Consider the following 14,797-nt stretch of genomic DNA (forward strand, 5'->3'; position numbering starts at 1 on the left):
CTAAAGGAATATAAAAAAAAGTATAATCTTCCCCCATAAATGGTCATGAACACTCCTCAATCTCTGAAATCCTCTGCCACAATGACTTCTCAATCCTAACAGCATGGTATTGGGAAGCAATGCAAATAGAATGGGTAGATATAACATACAGTAATTGTGCCACACACTGCCCTCTACTGATATATAAATATCACTAAATCCCTCTTTACACAATCATTACCAGGACTCAATCAGCACATCAACCAATACAAACATCTCTCACCTAATTTGTAAGCAAGTTATGCTTCTCCTTATTTCTGGCTGCAAAGCTCTGTATAAATAAATAATAACTGCTGTAACCGGAGTTACAAGTGTACAAGATATTTGAAGTGAGAAGCACCCAAGTTGTTTCTGACCAATCTCTGTAATTTTCTTCCACTGCTTGAGCACAGCAGGAGCATTAAATGAAATGCAATACCAAAAACTTAAACGAAATACCATAAAACACATACTGAATTGTTATTTGAAACAGAATATTTTCTGTAGGTATACAGGCTTTGTGAATTAAAAGACTCATGGGACACATATTTCTATATTTCATCTTAACTGACCTATCAACTATATGCTATTGTATTAACAACTGATAATTATCATATCACTTTATTATATCATTATCATTATGTATCATTATATTATCATATCATTTTAATTATACTGATCCATAATGGCACCCAACAAAAGGCAGATTCAATGTAATACTACCTTTGTAAACCATATGGAATGCCTGGAGTGGTGGGGGATGTATGATGGCACACTGGGGTGTACCACTAGAACCACAGTCTGCTGGAGGGCTTAATTATTTTTAAAGATATACCATTTTACAGTATATGTGCCTGAAGCTTTCCATTTGGTGAGTGGTGAGTAACATTTTACTATGTGGCCCAATAATTTTTAGATACGCCAATTGGTTGATAGCATGAAACACCAGACGTCCATATATATAGAGGAGTAAGACATGTGGACAGCACAGCCAATAAAACAAGAGTTACAATGTATAATCCCAGTGGTGGAAGGCTAATAATGACCAATCATAAATTATGTAACTGATCCATATTAAGTAATGTGTTGCAGTTGCCCACAGCAACCAAACCATAATTTAGAACATTCCTGATTTACAGACCAGAGAAGAGGCAAGGCTTACCAAAAACTGGGCAAATTGCAAGCTTCAATGGATTTAACAGGCAAAACATGAGCCTAAAGGGTTTAGAAACTGAATCATTCAATTTGGGAATATTGAGATAATAATGTAATAAAATGTATATGCTATTGCAGAGCTCATTTTTAAGTAAAAAAGGGGGGTATATTGTACATGGAGGGTGCTTCTTCTTTTCTACCTATATCAAGTTTAGAAAAAAATGCCCAGAATGTTCTTGACCTGCACTGGTTCCTCACAGATTACACTGCACTTTATGGCAGACAATAGTTTGAAGGAAAAATGCTAAATACTAGTATATTTAGGTTTTTGATTCACAAAGTATTAAAATGTTCCATAAGGTGATATAATAATATGGTCTGCCCATACAGTGTTTAATATTCATCTTGATATTCTAGGATAATTTATCTGTATTTGGTAAACAACTGAAAAGGTGGAAAATCAGCAAAAACACCCGAGTATATAATATAATGGCTAAGATCTGAGCACAAGGAACATTTGAGTCAATATTTATAGTTAAACTGTATATCACATTAAATCTGTTCTCCATATAAAAAAATAATATTAAAATATCAACAGATACATTGTCATGTACAATACATTTCCAGATTTGAACTATATAATGTAAGCAAAAGCCACAAAAGTATGCAAATGTGGTATTTCCAGTATAGTCAACTATTTGCAGTTGGTTTTATCGTTTGTGTTTGTATTAAAAATCGGTTTTGTTACTGTGACTTTATAAAGTTCACAAATTTATAGGTGGCATATTTGCATGCAATCTTAAGCAGGGCAAACAGCTGAAATCTACTGAATAGAATCATCTGTAAATTATTTAACAAAAAGTTTGTACTTGGGATCCTTAAAAATATGAAGAGTTTAAAATTCTACTGCATTGACCGAGGTAAAAAATAACGCTAAGGGTATTATACAAGTGTGCTTAATTCAGTGAGTGGAAATTGTCACAACTTTCTCTTGAAGGGAAATTTCTCATTTTAGATTATGAGAGTGCTTTGGCCCTTTTCTCTTGGGATGCTTGGGACTTAAATTGTGTTGTACCATTTCTTCACAGTTATGGTTTATTTATGTCACTGGTACATGTTAACAGCACTTACTGGTGTCTCTTTTGCAAGAATGTATTTTAGCTTAGTGGTACAAATTATGTGTATTCATACATACATGCATGCATACACATTGTCATTGTAATGTTTCTTATACGTTTAAAGGTAAAGCCTTTATGTATGTATATATGTAAGTATGTATTTTTTTTTATTATGCTACTTATGTATACGCCAATGTACTGCAGAAGAACAAATTCATAGAACAAAGAGGGGTCATTATAATAATACTAATAATAAATACAGTTACATTAAAAATGTAGTGCTAGTTAGTGATGAGCACATTTTTTTGCCAGGCATGGATTAATGGCAAAATTCCGCACTTCGCTGCCAGTCACAAAAATTTGCAGCTACAAAAGACGCCAATTGACTTGGAGTGAGAAAAAAAGCTGCACCCATAAGAAAAATTTGTCACCGAAGAAGTCGCACTGTAGGAATGAAAAAAATGAGCATTGACTTTAATAAATTTGGAGCAAAAAAAAAGTTGCACAGGTAAGAAAAAATTATTTTTTTTCACCATTCTGCAAATTTTTCAGCGGTTTCGTGAATTTTCCAGGAAAGAAAAATGGGACAGACAGGGTTGGACCTAGGGGTAGGCAGAAGAGGCAACTGCCTAGGGCGTAAAGGTGGAAGGGGGGTGCCAAGCAGATACCTTTTCTTTCACCTACCACTAGTTCCGGGCCCATTTCCCCCACTACAGTACCCCCCCACCAGTGGCCTTGGCAACCCCGCCACCTTGTGTGCGCGTGAGCACAGGGGCAGGGGGGATGGTGGGCCAACCCATCTAGGCTTGGCCCGGCACTGGAGAAAAATTGCTGCAGTTTCCATTGGTAGACACTGCTTTATAAAAACTAGGTGAAATGTTATGTGTGTGGCCCAAGAGGTAGTTTATTATTTAAGAGAGCAAGGGATTATTCTCTCTGGAGGAATTCAGGGATGGTATTCCAAATGTTAATGAGCTGCAAGGCAGAAAAGCTCAAGGGGGGAAAAAGCAGTAGTAAAGGAAGTGGCCAGAAATGTATGGAGACACAAGAGCAGATGTATAGTGAGGAGCAGAGGAATTAAGGTCTTTGAAGGTTATGAGGAGGAGTTTATAAATTATTCTTTGTTTTATGGGAATCCATGATAAGGACTTTATCGGGGGGGGCTGTATTCTCTTGGATGAGCATCTTAGATGTTGCTTGCTAAAAAACGCACAGATTTTGGCAATACTTGTGTAAGGAGAAGTAAACAATTGGACAGTGGTATTAACATGGTCAGAGAATAAGAGCAAGAAGTATAAACTAGACATAGAGCTAAGTTGACAGGTTTAATGAACATGCCATTAGAAGACATGGTAAAGATGGGAAGGAGGACCATGTTAATTTGGAAAAATAATCAGTTCATTTTTGTTCATCCAGTTGGGGATTGCTAAGAGGCAATTAGACATAGTCTCAGATTTAGCTGATAATGAAGGGGTTGATAAATATATCTGGATTTGGACATCATTAACATACAGATGATATTTAAAACAAATGAATGCATAAGATATCCCAAATACATATATATATATGTATTTATATATATATAAGGAAACTAACATTGGACAAAGTACAGAGCCTTGTGACACCCCTACATTTAGAGGAATGCAGTAGGTGATGAGGTTTTGTTAGAATGGTAAGAGAGCCAGGATGTAGCCTGATTTTGAATACCAGCACATGTTTTTAACAGAAGACTTGTCCTTCCAGCCCAACAAGCCAAGTATCTCAAATCAACCTGTTGACTGGTTGCGTTTAGGTTAGATACAGATGATTGAATAGACCTGTAGCAAATGTTGTTCCTTTTATTACATAACCCCCATAATATGAAAAAAAGTAATAAAAAATTAAACACTATTTGTCAAACAGGCTTATTTTAAATATGTAAAGTAGGTGTATTCAGTGTGAAAGAGGTAGACTTACATTCAAAGCATATTAAATAATTAAAGCAACACCTAATGGTGTATCCTTCTTAGCTCTGAATTTTATATACACCAGAGAAGGAATTTTAAAATGATTCCATTTGAAAGAGGTAACATAATATGCATTCCCCAACAGTACATATTTGTTCCCCGGTGTCTTGACCTTTATGGAGTCATTGGACAGATTCCCAATAGATTTGGTAGAAAAAAAACACCACACATGCATTTATGTTTACAATATATATTTACAATTAATCCACCACAAGACATAACAGTTATATTTTAAGGGTCTGTTCCCAGAGCATCTATCTATCTGTCTTTCTGTCTGTCTGTCTATCTATCTGTCTCCTCAAGAAATCCTTACTTTTACCACAGCAAAATATTCTTTATGCAAGTCCCCTTAAATTCTTCCACTGCCACCCTTATTCTTTTTCCATTGCTGTGATGTAGCAGCAGCAGGTAGTTTCTACTGTGTTGTTTGTCAGGGAGATTCCTGCGTAGAGGCAGTGGTGTAGAGGCAGACTGATCCTGAATGAAAATCAATATGTTTGGGGTTTTTCCCTGCAGAAAGCAAATGACTTTAGACAAGTGGTTTAGTGTGCGCCAGGGATACATCACATTTGGGAAATGGATTTTAGATGGAACCACACTGTTAAACCGAGAACAGTAACACAACGGTGGTACTGATTCCCTTAGACAAATATAGCATCATTGCATCTCTTTTTTTTAAACTTACCCTTATGTGTGTGTGTGTGTGTGTGTGTGTATATATATGTATGTATATGTGTATATATATATATATAGTATGCTGAATTCAAATAAACAAGAATACCCTTATACATGAAATAGAACAGTTCATTATTGTGCTTTATAATATATAAATACATTGGTTCCTTACTGGGATTTTTAGTGTGTGTGTGTGAGCGTGAGTGTAGATAGACATATATATATGACCAGCTGCTTCTTTTGCTGTCTCAGGTCCCCTCCCTCCAGGCACATCAGTCAATACTGCCTTCTGGCTCGCTTCCATTGTGATAGCCTGTCTACCTCTTAGCTATAGAGTAGCTGCAAACTGTGCCAACACTCCTGTGTCTGCAGAGTGCAGAATTGCAACAGTGATAAAAAAAATCTAATACACTTGGTTTAGATGAGTAATTTATACCGCTCATATGATTAATTAAAAGATAAAAGCCTGTTAGTGGAGTTGCTATAACATGACATTCTTCTCCGCGTTATTTCAGATGAGCTTTATCCTACTCTGGATCTCAGTAACACATTTTAGTTACATATCTGAACAGAACCTTTTTGTCACATACCATGTATTTAATGCTAATAATGTCAAACAGTTATAGAATAATAGTGACACACAGAGGTTGCTGATATCATATCAGAAGAACAGAGAATTTCTATTGCATTCTTTAATACTGGGGCAACAATCTATAACAGATGGATTACTTATAATGTTCTGTTCACCAATTGTTCTGGGTTATAACTTAGAAGAAACGAAAAATATATTTGGTTTTTATGTAGTTATCTCCAACATAGGTTTTGCTAATGTTTTATGTCAGTATATCACATATTCAGTAAACAATAATAGACCCATTTACGTGGTAAATGTACGCTCAGCAAGAGGTACCTACATTTGCAGAATATATGCCATCTCAGAGTTGTGATGCTTCTTAATCACTGATTTATAATGCACCTTTGTCCATTTAGTCAGACAGTAAGATATAAAGTACTACACAAGTTTTTAACCTCTTGCCACCTAGATATTACTTGTCCTTCGTGCAATGTAAAAAATTAGAATCCTTTTACATATATCTTACTCTAAAGGAAAGATTATATATCATAAGAATAAATTAGAAAATTGTAAAACGTGAATTAGAATGGTGCTAAAATACAAATATATTAGATGTCCAAGGAAAGTGCTGTTTCCAGTATTTATTGACTAATGATAAAAGTAGTCTATTTCTGTCTGGTTTTCCTTTCCCATATTATTTCCAATTAAACAAAAAGCCAATAAAGTCATAACTGATACAATTATTAATAAGGCAGAGAGAAAGAGGAAGAGTGTCAGACAAAAAAAATCCACAAAGGGGTGGCAATATACTACTATGTTATCTTCGGCAAAAAGCAAAGATGCTTGGGCTTCCTCTCTCGATGCCTTTGAGCAGAAGTGAGGCAATTATTTAATAGCAGGGGGAGCTGTTTTGCTAAATGGCTCATTGTAAATAAAAATAAAAACTGAAATTTAAGTTATTTCAAAGACTCCTACAATTTAATAGGCTCAATAGAAGTTTTTACAGCATAGATTTAGAGGGGATTTAGGCAAAGACAGAAGATTGGGAACAATGTATGTAGAGAGAGATGTAAGTATAGGGTCACATGGAGAAAAAAAGGGACTGGGAATGGGTGTCATAGAATGTTTAGCGATGTGGTGGGGGCAAATATATATGAAACAAAGCAAAATACAATTTTTAAAGAATTATTTTCGAAAATATTTAATTTGCTATTTAACAATGTACACAGCAATAGGGTAATAGCAAAAGATTTTAATTAAACATTGTTGGTATTATAGGGAAACAGCTGTGCCAAAAATATCCTATTTTCCTAAATCATTAACATTTTTCTTAAAGAAAAGTTTTGCAACTCAGACTAAAACCATATTTACTTATGTATGCTACATGCAAGAATTTCAGCCATTATTTGATATACACCTGTGTCTCTGTTCCCACAAATGCTAAGCCGTATCATAAACCGCATTAACAGAGACCACAATGGCGCAACAACTACTATTTAATACATAATGGTATATCAAGGATCATAGCCAGCAATATATTACAAAGTTTAGACTCTCAAAGTTTTGTAGGAAGAAAAATAACATTGCAGTAGGGCAAAATAAATTAGGGGATTAATGCAAATAATCAAAAATGATGTTTTTGAGTTAAATATAATACATTTTGTTTTAGTGTTTAATGGGACTGTGTGAAATTTATACTGAATTTTAGAAAAAAGTATTCTGTTTTTAATAAGAAAAAAATAAATAGATGAGGGACATTAAGAAAGAAAGAAGGATTAGTTCATGATAAAAAAGGATTGTGATTATCTTGGTCTTGCATGACAAATTGTATCCAAATGCCACTAGTACTTTCAAAAATGCAATGTATAAAAACAGTTTGAGAAAATACCATTCCACTTTTTTTCTTTTTTTTGTTTTGTCTTTGTCTCCTGTGTATTTCTGTCCTCTCTGTTGTCACCGCAGTGTTCCACAGGTTGGAAAATAATGTTCGACATCCATCAGAGATGAGTACTAAAGCTATGCTCTATTATTTTGTTGGTCTCAGAAGAAGCAGAAAGACAATAACATTCTGGGCAGCAGCCAGATTTAACAATGGCAGGTCCTTACCATCCAGAGAAAACTCAGTCTGGCAGTCATGCAAGTCCCATTGGTCTTTTAAAACATTGACAAAGAAAAAAACATTTCTTTTTGCTTTCTTGGGCAAAAAGTACCATATGTTTAATATTTTATTAATATATCATATATCATATATTCTTTAACTGTGCATAGTCACTGTCATATTTGTTCTGAAAATCTTAACATCTACTAGACCAGTATGTATATAGTTGGTCAAAGTAGTGTCACCTCATTTTATAACATTAACTTATTGCTGTCATTCTATCCTGCACCTCTGCTGTGAAACAAATACATGAATCCACCACTCTTTATTTGAAATTAATATTTATCATATAACCTCCAGCTTCACAGTGTAATGTCTCATGATGATGAACATTATTTTATTTATAGAAGATCATATCGGCACGTACCCAAGAGGAAAATACCTTGTCTAGTACAGGGGATGTAACTGGATGATAAGAAGGTAGAGAAAACGATACAATATTACTTTGAGTGTGCAGCTTGGAAGCATCTGCACAACCTCCTTGTAATACTAATAACTACAGCACATATACCTTTATCGTTTAACATTTGTAAATCACAAGAAAAATTGGGAGTTCCATAGAATTAACATTATTCATCAGTGTGCATTTTTGTTTAGTTTAACTATGAGGAAATTTGGTGAAGATTCCAGAGCTTGCAGTGGTTGGTCCTTTGAGAATAATGTTCAGCATGGTCCTGTTTTAAAGATCTTTATATCCCCTGGTTGTCTATTTTAGTGCTTGTTTCTGGCTAATATAAACATAGAAACATTCCACTACAGTTTTCACAGTTCCTGTGATGGGTTGCAGTCACTGATCCTTGTTCCACCTTGGCATTCACCTATATACAGGATACTGTTACGTCTAATGTATTCAATTTTAATTCCCATACTGCAATGGGTTTTCTCAAACCCGCAGAAGGGCTGGCCAAGGATCCAACACTCCATCAAAGTTCATAACATTGCAGTTTTTATACTCTCCAACAGTCGACTCCATTTGATAAAGCTGAACTTTTTTTTTTTTTTAGAGGCTTTGTTTTAGAAACCCTGGCACATATAGCATTATCATAGTAAATCCCAACTCTCTCTGCAACAGTTTACCGAACTAAAACATACAAAGTCCCCTGCTATGAAATATGATCTACTTTATCCCCAGCAATGTCCAAAAATCTTCAGACATTGGTTACAGTGTGCAGCACCTCAACTTTCAAAGCAAATCCATTGTTGTTTTATTTACTTAATGTTGGCCTATTTAGGAGTAAGCAGGATTTATAACATTTAATCTGAATTAATTGCGACCACATAATTTGTGCATCATTACAATTAATTCATCCTGCGGCAGCAGTTCCCTAGACACATTCTTTATCTACTCTCTCTTTCCCTGTGTGTGCTGTTCTTTTTTGTTCATTGACTTAGAATGTTTTAAGGTTCTCAAAAAATAAAAAGCAAAACAAATTTCCAATAAAGTCTTGATAGTATTTAATTATGCCTTCACAAACATTCTATTATTAAGACTTTTTTTTTCTATTGCCCTACATAGAGATAGAGAGGTTAAATGAGGGGAAATATACTGTTGGTAGCTCTGAATGTCCATTGATAAAATAAAAACATTCCCTGTGTCGAGTTTAGTTTGCCTTTTGGAAACAGAGATGCATTTGAACCGGACAACAAATTGGTTATAAATACAGTTTAACCCTGAACCAAATATTTAGGGGGAAATATTTTGTTTTTTGGCAGTGCACATAAATGTTAAATTGGCATTGTAGAGCTACTTTTTGTTGTAGGTGTTTGTGTATATAAAACATCTCCCCAGCAGGCTGCTCCAATATGTCATCTATAAACACACTTTCTTTAGAAATAAAAAAAATGATATATAAATGATAAACTAGAGGAATTTAAGCTTGGGGTAAGTTCATGTTGAACTTAAAGTGGTATTGCACTAATATAGTATTTTTCATTTACTGTTACTGTAATAAACTTAAAACCTCGTAGAAAATCCTTTTTTCAATTAAACCTTTCAAAGAAGATGCAAAAAGCATCAGTAGTTGCAGCATCAGTAGCAGCAGTATATTTTGCTTACAGGTCCCATGTGTATACTAAATAATAAAGATAAAAAATAATCTCATGTGTTAGGCTTACGTATTCATTTAAATGTATTGGTATTTACATATCCATGAAACATATACTGTATATATATATATATATTATATATTTGGCAAAGTCTGACTTTAAGACCCTATCCCTCGAGAATAAACGATTGGCATTAACTCACAATACTAGCACTAGGGTTGTTCTCATGTTGCAGGCCCTGCTGCCAATGTAAGCTCTGTGTTATTTTAAACACCAAAATTAGGTATAATGATATTGGTAAGTTGCCGAGAAGTAGATAAAAACTGCCATCGATTGGACCTCAACGGGATGCTGACGCTAACCCATTATGACACTACTTGTCCTTGGGGGAACAAAGAGATAAATGGCCACCCAAGGTCAAAAAGTGAAGACGGTGGGTAGTTTATATAATGATTAAGAATATGAATCTGAACTATGCTGGAATGCATAAGACAAAGTTACAGATCTGCTATGTTTAGAAATAGCACAAGTTATCAGAGACTATATAACTCCCGGCGAATATAATACAAGTCAGCAAACAGAGCGCGTATCAGATCGTATGACTGAGACTTCTCACAACAAAAGGGCACAAATGCTTTCCGTTAGCAGAGATATCAAATACACAATAAGACTGGTAAAACATCACAAACTGTTTCATATTTAAAAAGACAAACGTGATCCATTCATGTAAAAAAAAAAACACTTTTCTGTACAATGCACCTTTTCTATAACTAGCATTCTAGTGCAACCAACTTCCAAAGGTGCTTCAGTGCTTTTTTTTTTTTTTTGCAACTGCCAACCTGCAGACACCAATAAATAGATTGATAAGGAGTATCTGATTTTAGCTCTTTGTCCTTAGGGGCAAGAGAATTAAAACTCTGCAGCAGAGCAGGGGGTGAGGTAAGGTGGCTGCAAGCTTGGGTCACTAGAATACATTTTGCAGGGCAAGGTGCAGGTTGGTTTGTCCTTAAGCATCATTTTGGGTCTGGCTGCTCAGGTCCATAACCATATTCACTTAGAGAGGCAACCCTTTCACCACCAGAGGGGACAGCAACACTTTTAAGGATGCAGCTGCACCCGTGACAGTTAAGGGACGCTATGGTATGACAGATAGACAGAATGGCATGCAGGACTTACCTATACGAATAACATGTGGCATTCCTTGACAGCTCTGAAGCCAGAAAATGTAGCAGAACCATACTGCCCAGTATTGTAAAACCATACGCCACAAAGAGAGCCAGTAATGTGTCATTGTTAGGACCAAAATCCCCCCAAAGTTAAGTTAATATGGAATTCCCTGGGACTTCCTTTGCTGTTTTAAGATTCCAATAATAGCCCAAGATAGTCACAGCTGAATGCCTCTGCACTGCACATGTTAGCAGACTCTCCCCAAGCCCGTGCAGATGAAATCAAAGGTTAAGATGATATTGCCACTAACAACACATAGGTTTTTCTATTTAGCTGTGTTCCAGCGATCTCTGCTGCTCCCAGTCCCATTCACCTGCTGGAGACTAGATGCTTACATGCAGTCCTCATTGATGCTATCAACTGGTCTTTAGCAAAGCTGTGGAGTGGAATCCCAGACATAAGAAATCAGGAGCTCTCTGGGGTATAGAGAGAAAGAAAAACAGATGCAGAAGCCATTCTGCAGACAAAGAGTGAAAAAATATAGACAGATATATTTCTCCCTTCTGTGGCCTCACAGATTTTGTAGAAGTGAGAGTGTTGGAGTGACAAAGGCAGACGCACTCAGGCAGGCTGCCTGCTCCACATGCAAAGCAGCTCCCATCTCATGACTGTGATTTGTTCAGTGGGTGAATACAATTCATTCCACTTCTCTATAGTCTTAGGGGTGGAGGGTGAACTGCAAATGTAGATAAACAAGAGAGTGATGCTGGATTACAAATTAATCCTATACATTTAAAATAAGGGTTTCAGCGGAATTCAAAGAAACGACTTCCAACCCCCCTTTCTTTTTTTTTTTTTTAAAAAGCTGCTCCTCTTGAGCGGTTATCGCGGCAGATCTTGCTGGGCATTAAAACTACGGTTTGCTGGTTTGTGTGGCACATGCATGTGCAATGCCAATAGTGCTCTGAGGGTGTAAGAGGGGGTGTGGTTATTAGGGAAGAGGCTTCTGATACTGCAGGATCTTTTTTCTCCTTGACTTGGCAATTGGCACCACCTCAGCCCTTGTTAACCTCTTGTGTGTAGAAAGGTCAGCTGCAGCTCAAAAAGGTTAAGCACTAAATCTGGGGAAGATTCTTAGTTTCAAAAGATGATAGACTGCACCAAGACATTCAATAAAGGATTTTAAAAATAAATAAAAGTGGCAAATTTGAGTAACTTACACAAGCTGATTCTCTATTACAAAGCCCTTTATTAACCCTCTCTAATAGCCAAATTTAATTAAATATCCTTATGATAACAACCTGTATTATCTATTCTTATGGGCAACTGGAGACCCCAGATGTTGCCAAATGCTGCCAGGGGCTGCTGGGAATTGTAGTCTAACTACATTTGGAAGGCTACTGGTTGCTCTTTTTTTATTCACATCCAGTATAATTTATTCCACCCTGACATTGTGCTGCAGTTGTACCATTTAATAAACAGCTGGCAGTAGAATGAAAAGTGAAACCGCAGGGATTTCTATTACAGCTACACAAACAAGCATACTTACAGGAGAAAGGATCAGGCAGCACTGGCAAATATTATCTAAAGTTACTAAAACAATCCCAGAAAATACATGTCACTTCTTTTTAGACATGACAATAAGAATATATTTTTTGCCTGTTGGTGTTATAAGCCACAATGTTTTCCTGTTCACAATCAGTTCATTACATTTATAAGGGATCTTAACCTTCCCCATGGTGGTCTGTTTCACCATACAGGTTAATGGTCTTAAGCTGCTTATTTACAGAAAGGTGCACTGTTTGGCAAGTTACCTAAATGAGCAGATCTTTGTCCAAATTGACTACCCTGAAGGGGAGGTTCCCAGTGATACAGAGATGCCAGGAGGTTTCCCCTATTAGTATACAGCAGGGTGAGCAATTTTAGCTCCACAGAGTTTCCCTCATGGAGGAGGGATCTGATGAAGGGAAGGCCCCAGTAGCCTGACAAATCAGGGGGGAGAGGGAACCTGTGCACATACAAGACCTTCAAAATTAAATTTGGTGCAACTGGAAGTGCAAGGAGCTTTTTTTTAGATGCAAGAACATTTAAGGAATTGCATTGATAAAAAAAACATTTGCATCCATACCCTTAATGCTGCATTAGTAAAGGTTCCTTTATAGGCAATCAAGGGCCCGTGCCTATAAAGTGGCAGCTTTAGGGGAGTTGTCCTCAGGTGCCTAAATAATCAATACATTGTTTTAAAAACAATAAAAAAAAACTCCCCAAGTGGGAGGCATAAGAGCAGCTCACCTGGCAATGTTTGCTTGACGTGACATCACGTATGATGGAAGTGACATCAAGCACAGCCATGTACATAATGTCACTTCTGCAAGCCGGGGAGCACAGTTAGGTCTGGAGTCTAGTGTGGCACCAGACCTAAATACAGCTAATAACTCCTTTTATAACACCTTTTCCAAAGCCTCTGCCTGCGAGATCATTGTTTGTATAAAATAGTTTAACCCCTTTTCTAACCCACAGTGAGGGCCTTCTGGGTATCCTATATTCTATTGTAGTTAATGTTCACAAAGAAATCACTTCCTCTAATACAGGAGATGTGTAATCCCTGACACTTGAGCCATGCCAGGAGAATGATAGCTTGTAATGTATTTGGAGTATTTTCCTGTTATGTCCCCACAGGAAACAATAATACCTGCAAGAAGCAGTTACTGTTGTATTTCCAGGCAACGCTTGTCTGAGAAGTGGCTGCACAAGTGCTAGCAGGCGATTCACATGGAAGTCAGTAGAGGCAGTTTAGGCACATATTTGGGCTACTTCTAAAAGTTACATTTAAATCACTTGAAATCTTTTATAAACAATCCTAAATCTGTTTTTTGTTTTACAGCTGTAAGAACTTCATATTGTTTCAAAATATTATTTTGACAAGGGCATATCCAGTGTTACGTCTCCCTTTTTGCCATATAGTTATATTGAAACATATAAATAATCTTTTATGATATTGAACCCTTGAGTTTTAAAATAAAGACTTCTTTTATCAATCTTCATACTGCTGGCACTGACACAGTTAAAAGTGGCAACCTGTAAAATGTAATAAAAATAATATTTCCCTCATGCACAGACCAGAACTGACAGTTTCTGGTGATGATGTTTTGGCCACCGCAGCGTGAAACTTTTCAATTAAACTGTCAGCTCAGCAGAGGGTGTCCTCAGAGAGATATCTCGGCTCAACCCATTCCACATCAACTTTGTGAGAGGATGGGGCAGGGGTACTGATTGGCTGAGGCAGCTCACAGGGGATATAAGGGCAGCTATTTATACATAGTACATCCATGCTTTAGTGTATCAGTGTGGATAGAAAGATCTGGAAAATACTGTACGTACAGAGAGGTTTATAGATTTGGAGGGAGATAAAGGTCAGACAGATCTGGCAGACAGACAGGCAGAGAGGTAAAGATGATATGATGGATTGAGCTGATGGATATAGATAGATGATAATAGATAGATAGATAGATAGATAGATAGATAGATAGATAGATAGATAGATAGATAGATAGATAGATAGATAGATAGATAGATAGATGATAGATGATAGATAGATAGATAGATAGATAGATGATAAATAGATAGATGGATAGATAGATAGATAGATTATAGGAATGATAGAAGAGAAATAAGAAGAAACTTTTACTTTCTGATTGCATATGCTACATTTCTGAGAAAATAAAAGTAGCAATACATGTAGAACGCCCTCGATTACCAGTTAATGTACCTCTGGCAAGATAAGGGTGCCTCTTCCCATGCTAGTTATTGGTTCAAGCAGCCACATGTAATTGATTTTTCTGAGAAACAGATATGAAATGAGATGCTTTAACTTGATGGA

The 14,797-nt window shown here is 36.3% G+C and overlaps 1 protein-coding gene across 1 annotated transcript in view; it reads right to left on the minus strand.

Annotated features, from left to right (window-relative positions):
- The window catches only part of grik3 (glutamate receptor, ionotropic, kainate 3), a 254,320-nt gene extending 242,549 nt beyond the window's left edge, over positions 1 to 11,771 (minus strand). The window contains exon 1 of the mRNA XM_031896913.1: positions 10,927 to 11,771. Within this exon, the coding sequence (XP_031752773.1) occupies positions 10,927 to 11,041 (115 nt within the window). The 5' untranslated portion in view covers positions 11,042 to 11,771. The remainder of the gene's footprint in view (positions 1 to 10,926) is intronic.
- Positions 11,772 to 14,797: the final 3,026 nt, after the last annotated feature.

The sequence above is a fragment of the Xenopus tropicalis genome, chromosome 2, assembly GCF_000004195.4.
Source record: "Xenopus tropicalis strain Nigerian chromosome 2, UCB_Xtro_10.0, whole genome shotgun sequence".
NCBI lineage: Eukaryota > Metazoa > Chordata > Amphibia > Anura > Pipidae > Xenopus > Xenopus tropicalis.